The 4,775-nt window shown below is 41.6% G+C and overlaps 1 protein-coding gene across 1 annotated transcript; it reads left to right on the top strand.

The window, feature by feature from the left end:
• The first annotated feature begins 624 nt into the window (after positions 1-624).
• Positions 625-1,959, top strand: LOC133762858 (GRB2-associated-binding protein 1-like). Its single transcript, XM_062195837.1, has one exon. The coding sequence runs from the start codon at positions 625-627 to the stop codon at positions 1,750-1,752; it is 1,128 nt and encodes a 375-aa protein (XP_062051821.1). The 3' UTR covers positions 1,753-1,959.
• The last annotated feature ends 2,816 nt before the right edge of the window (positions 1,960-4,775 follow it).

The raw sequence follows: 4,775 nt of genomic DNA, 5'->3' as shown, positions 1-4,775 counted from the left end.
AACTTTAGGAACATGGTGATTCTTCCCACAATGCTCAACCTCCCAACCATACTCCCAACCCCCCTTCCAATGTGAGCAATCATACACCCCCAAAATGGACAACCTACAAGAAACAAATACATTCCTATAAACATCCAATCTACCAAGAATGAATCAAGAATATAGAGAAAGCTTGAATAGACAAATAACATATAAATAGATAAGATCAGTAATCAAAACTTCCTAACAATGAAAAACCTATCACCTGATGGCTTCACAGGTAAATTAAAGTCAATATCCCTGATGAGGGGCCAGCACTGTGGCACAGTAGGTAAAGCTGCCGCCTGCAATGCCAGCATCCCATATGGCACCCGTTTGAGTCCCAGCTGCTCCACTTCTGATCCAGCTCTCTGCTGTAGCTTGGGAAAGCAAAAGAAGATAGCCCAAGTCCTTGGGCCCCTGTTTCCATGTGTGAGACCTGGAAGAAGCTCAGGCTCCTGGCTTCAGATCAGCTCAGCTCTGGCTTTTGCAGACATTTGGTGAATGAAACAGGGATGGAAGACCTTTCTCTCTGTCTCTGCCTCTCTGTAACTCTGCTTTTCAAGTAAACAAATATTTTTAAAAATATAGCCCTGATGAACACACATGCAAACATTTCCTGACGGGACCTTGGGACAGACGTCAAAGCTAGACTCTATTCCAGATATTTCCCCGCCTCGGCCGCCGAAACCGCACCCGGCTCACGACCGATCTCCTGTGGAAACGTGCAGCCTCTCCCGCACAGCCTCGGACACGGACAGCAGTTACTGCGTCCCTACAGCAGGGATGCCGCTGTCACGTAGTAACACCATTTCCACCGTGGAGCTGAACAAATTGCGAAAAGATGCTAGTTCTCAAGACTGCTATGATATTCCACGAACATTTCCAAGTGATAGATCTAGCTCACTTGAAGGCTTCCATAATCACTTTAAAATCAAAAATGTGTTGACAGTGGGAAGTGTATCAAGTGAAGAAATGGATGAAAATTATGTTCCAATGAATCCCAACTCACCACCACGACAACATTCCAGCAGTTTTACAGAACCAATTCAGGAAGCAAATTATGTGCCAATGACTCCAGGGACATTTGATTTTTCTGCATTTGGAATGCAAGTTCCTCCACCTGCTCATATGGGCTTCAGGTCCAGCCCAAAGACACCTCCCAGGAGGCCAGTTCCCGTTGCAGACTGTGAACCACCCCCCGTGGACAGGAACCTCAAGCCAGACAGGAAAGTCAAGCCAGCACCTTTAGAAATAAAACCTTTGCCAGAGTGGGAGGAATTACAGGCTCCAGTTAGATCTCCCATCACCAGGAGTTTTGCTCGAGACTCCTCCAGGTTTCCCCTGTCCCCACGACCAGATTCAGTGCACAGCACAACGTCAAGCAGCGACTCACATGACAGTGAAGAGAATTACGTTCCCATGAACCCAAACCTGTCCAGTGAAGACCAGAGTCTTCTTGGCAGTAACAGTCTTGATGGAGGAAGCAGTCCTGTGATCAAGCCCAAAGGAGACAAGCAAGTAGAATACCTCGACCTCGATTTAGACTCTGGGAAGTCCACACCACCATGTAAGCAAAAGAGCAGTGGCTCAGGCAGCAGTGTCGCTGATGAGAGAGTGGATTATGTTGTGGTTGACCAACAGAAGACCCTGGCTCTGAAGAGCACGCGGGAAGCCTGGACGGATGGCCGGCAGTCCACAGAGTCGGAAACACCCAGCAAGAATGTGAAGTGAAAGCAGCACTCTGCCGTTTCTGAACGAGAGAGAAATCCTTTTTTGAAGATGACTTGACACTCTAGGTAGATCCTTGTAGGATTGCAGTCAAAAGACCTTTCAGACATAATCAAGCAATTTAGACTGTAAATGGTGCTTTGTGGTATCTGAACAATTCGTGCTGTGTAAATAACGTGGGGAAATAGTATTTAGCTCCCAGAGAAACATCTGTTCGTAATTAACACACTTGTAGTATTACTGTATTTATGCACTTTTTCATTAAAAACATTGGTCTGGGTATTCAAAAAAAAAATATAGCCCTGATGAACACACATGCAAAAATCCTCAACAAAGTACTAAAAAACCAAATACAACAGCACTTTTAAAAGATCATATATCAGGATGAAGTGCTATTTACCACTGGATGCCAGGGAATTTAAACACACAGGAATCAATAAATGTGACACACCACACTAACAAAATGAAATATAATAATCATGAATACTTAAATAGATGCTGAAAAGCAGTTGACAAAGTTCAACATTCATAATTAAAAAAAAAAAAACTCAACAAATCTGGTATAGAAGGAATTTACCACAATACAATAAAGGAAATGTATGAAAAGCCCACTGGTAACATCACACTCAAACAGAAAATTTTTCTTCTAAGACCCAAACCAAGGAAAGGATGCTCATTCTCACCACTTTCACTCAACATATTAATAAAAGTTCTAGACCAAGCAACTGGGCAGGAAAATAAAATAAAGAGCATGCAAATCAGGAAGAGAGAAGTCAAATCATTTCTATTTGCAGAAGACATGCATGATCTCATACATAGAAAACCCAAGGACTGCACAAAAATATCATTAAAACAAATGAATGAATTCATTAAAATCAATGCACAAAAACCAGATTTGTTTCTATATACTATTAAGAATAAACTATCTGAAAAGGAATCCAAGAAAATAATCCTATTTAAATAAAGAATAAAATACATAGGAATAAACTTTACAAAGAATGTGAGAGACTTGTATAGACCAAAGAAATTTGAAAACAAATTTTAAATGATCAAAGAAATTTAATATGATGGAAGTACATCCCATAAACATGGGTTGGAATAATTAATATTGATGGGGACAGCATTCATGTCATAGTGGGTTAACCTGCAACTTTGGAATCCCATTTGGACATGGCTATGAGTCCCAGCTGCTCCACTTCAAATCCAACTCCCTGCTAATGTGCCTGAGAAAGCAGCAAAAGTTGGACCAGGTACTTGGGTGCCTGCACTCACACGGGAGAACTGGATGAAGCTCCTGTCTCCTGGGGTAGGTTTGGCCCAGCACTGGCTATTGTGGCCATTCAGGGAGGGAAGCAGCAGCTGGAAGATCTCTCCATGTGTGTGTTTCTTCCACTCTATTCTTCTTGGGTGGCATGGGCCCAAGCACTTGGGCCATCTTCTGTTGCTTTCCCAAGTGCATTAACAGGGAACTGGATCAGAAGTGGAACAGACGGGACTTGAACCAGTGCCCACATGAGTTACTGGCATTGCAGGCAGTGGCTTAACCCATTGTGTCACAACACTGGCCTCAAACTAAAACCATTCTGCATAAGCAAAGGAAACAAAGAGCAAAACAAAAATGGGAGAAAATATTTACAAACCCTGTTCTAATAAAAGGTTAATATTTAAAATATAGAAGAAATGCCTACAACTCAGTAATAAAAGTTACTAATAATACAACTGTAAAATGAGAAAGAAATTGAATACACATTTCTCCTTAGAAGACACATAAATAGTCAACAGGCATACAAAAAAGTACTCAACATCACTAATCAGGGAAACACAAATGAAAACACAAATAGACATAACATTGTTACAATGTTTATCTTCAAAAAGAAATGATAGCAAGTGTTAGTATGTGGAGAAGCCTCATACATTCTTGGATAGAAGGTATATTGGTGTAGTCACTATGGAAAACCTTATGGAATTTCCTCAAAAAAATTAAAAATGGAACTACCACCTGACCCAATAATCATAATCCAAGTATATACTCATTGGAATTTTTTAAAATTATGTATTTATTTGAAAGGCAAGTTACAGAGAAAAAGAGAGAGAGAGAGATCTTCCACTGATTATTCACTCTCCCAAGTGGCCACAACAGTTAGGGCTGGCCCAGGCCGAAACCAGGAACCAGGAGTGTTGAGCATTTTCCAAATCTCTCATGTCAGTGGTAGGGGCCCAAGTATGTGGACCATCTTTCACTGCTGTCCTAAATATGTTAGCAGGGAACTGAATTGGAAATGGATCCAAAAGCCCATAACTCAATCCAAATCTCCAAAATGAGCTGTAGGAATCTTACAACTTGAACCATCACCTTCTGCCTCCCTAGGAATCTGAATTTAAAGTAGACCCAGACACCATCCCAAGCATCCCAAGTGGAATGTGGGCATTCATAACATCCCAAGTAGTGTCTTAACTGCTGTGCCAAATATCCACCTCTATTCCAACTTTAATTAAAGTAACACAATCAGTTACCCTGGGTCACATAGCTACACAGGAGCAGAACCAGTTTTCCTTGAAAGCAACCAGTGGAACTCAAAAAACTCTGATGTTAAAGAACCAAGTAACAAGCCGTGGCCTGTGGCACCAGCTTCCTATATAGGTGCCATTTCCAGTCCCAGCTGTTCCACTTCCAATTCAAATCCCTGCTAAAGTGCCTGGGAGAGCAGCAGAGAATGACCCACATGCTTGTGTGCCTGCACCCACCTGGTAGACCTAGAGGAAGCTCCTGGCTCCTGGCTTTGGCCAAGCCCCAGTTATTGTGGCCATCTAGGAAGTGAACCAGCAGATGGAAGGTCCCTGTCTCTCCTTCTCTCTGTAACTTTGCCTCTCAAATAAATAAATAAACCTTTAAAAGAGAAACAGAGAATAAAATTACAAAGGTATATGAAACCAGCAATACTGTTTTAATATTTACATTTTCTAAGTCTTACTTTTGAGTATGTGGTCATATTTGACTTTTCCAGACTTACATTTCTTATGTTAAC

This window comes from Lepus europaeus, chromosome 1 (genome assembly GCF_033115175.1).
Source record: "Lepus europaeus isolate LE1 chromosome 1, mLepTim1.pri, whole genome shotgun sequence".
Lineage (NCBI taxonomy): Eukaryota > Metazoa > Chordata > Mammalia > Lagomorpha > Leporidae > Lepus > Lepus europaeus.
The sequence above is the reverse complement of the archived record's forward strand: the minus strand, read 5'-3'. Positions and strand labels throughout refer to the sequence as shown.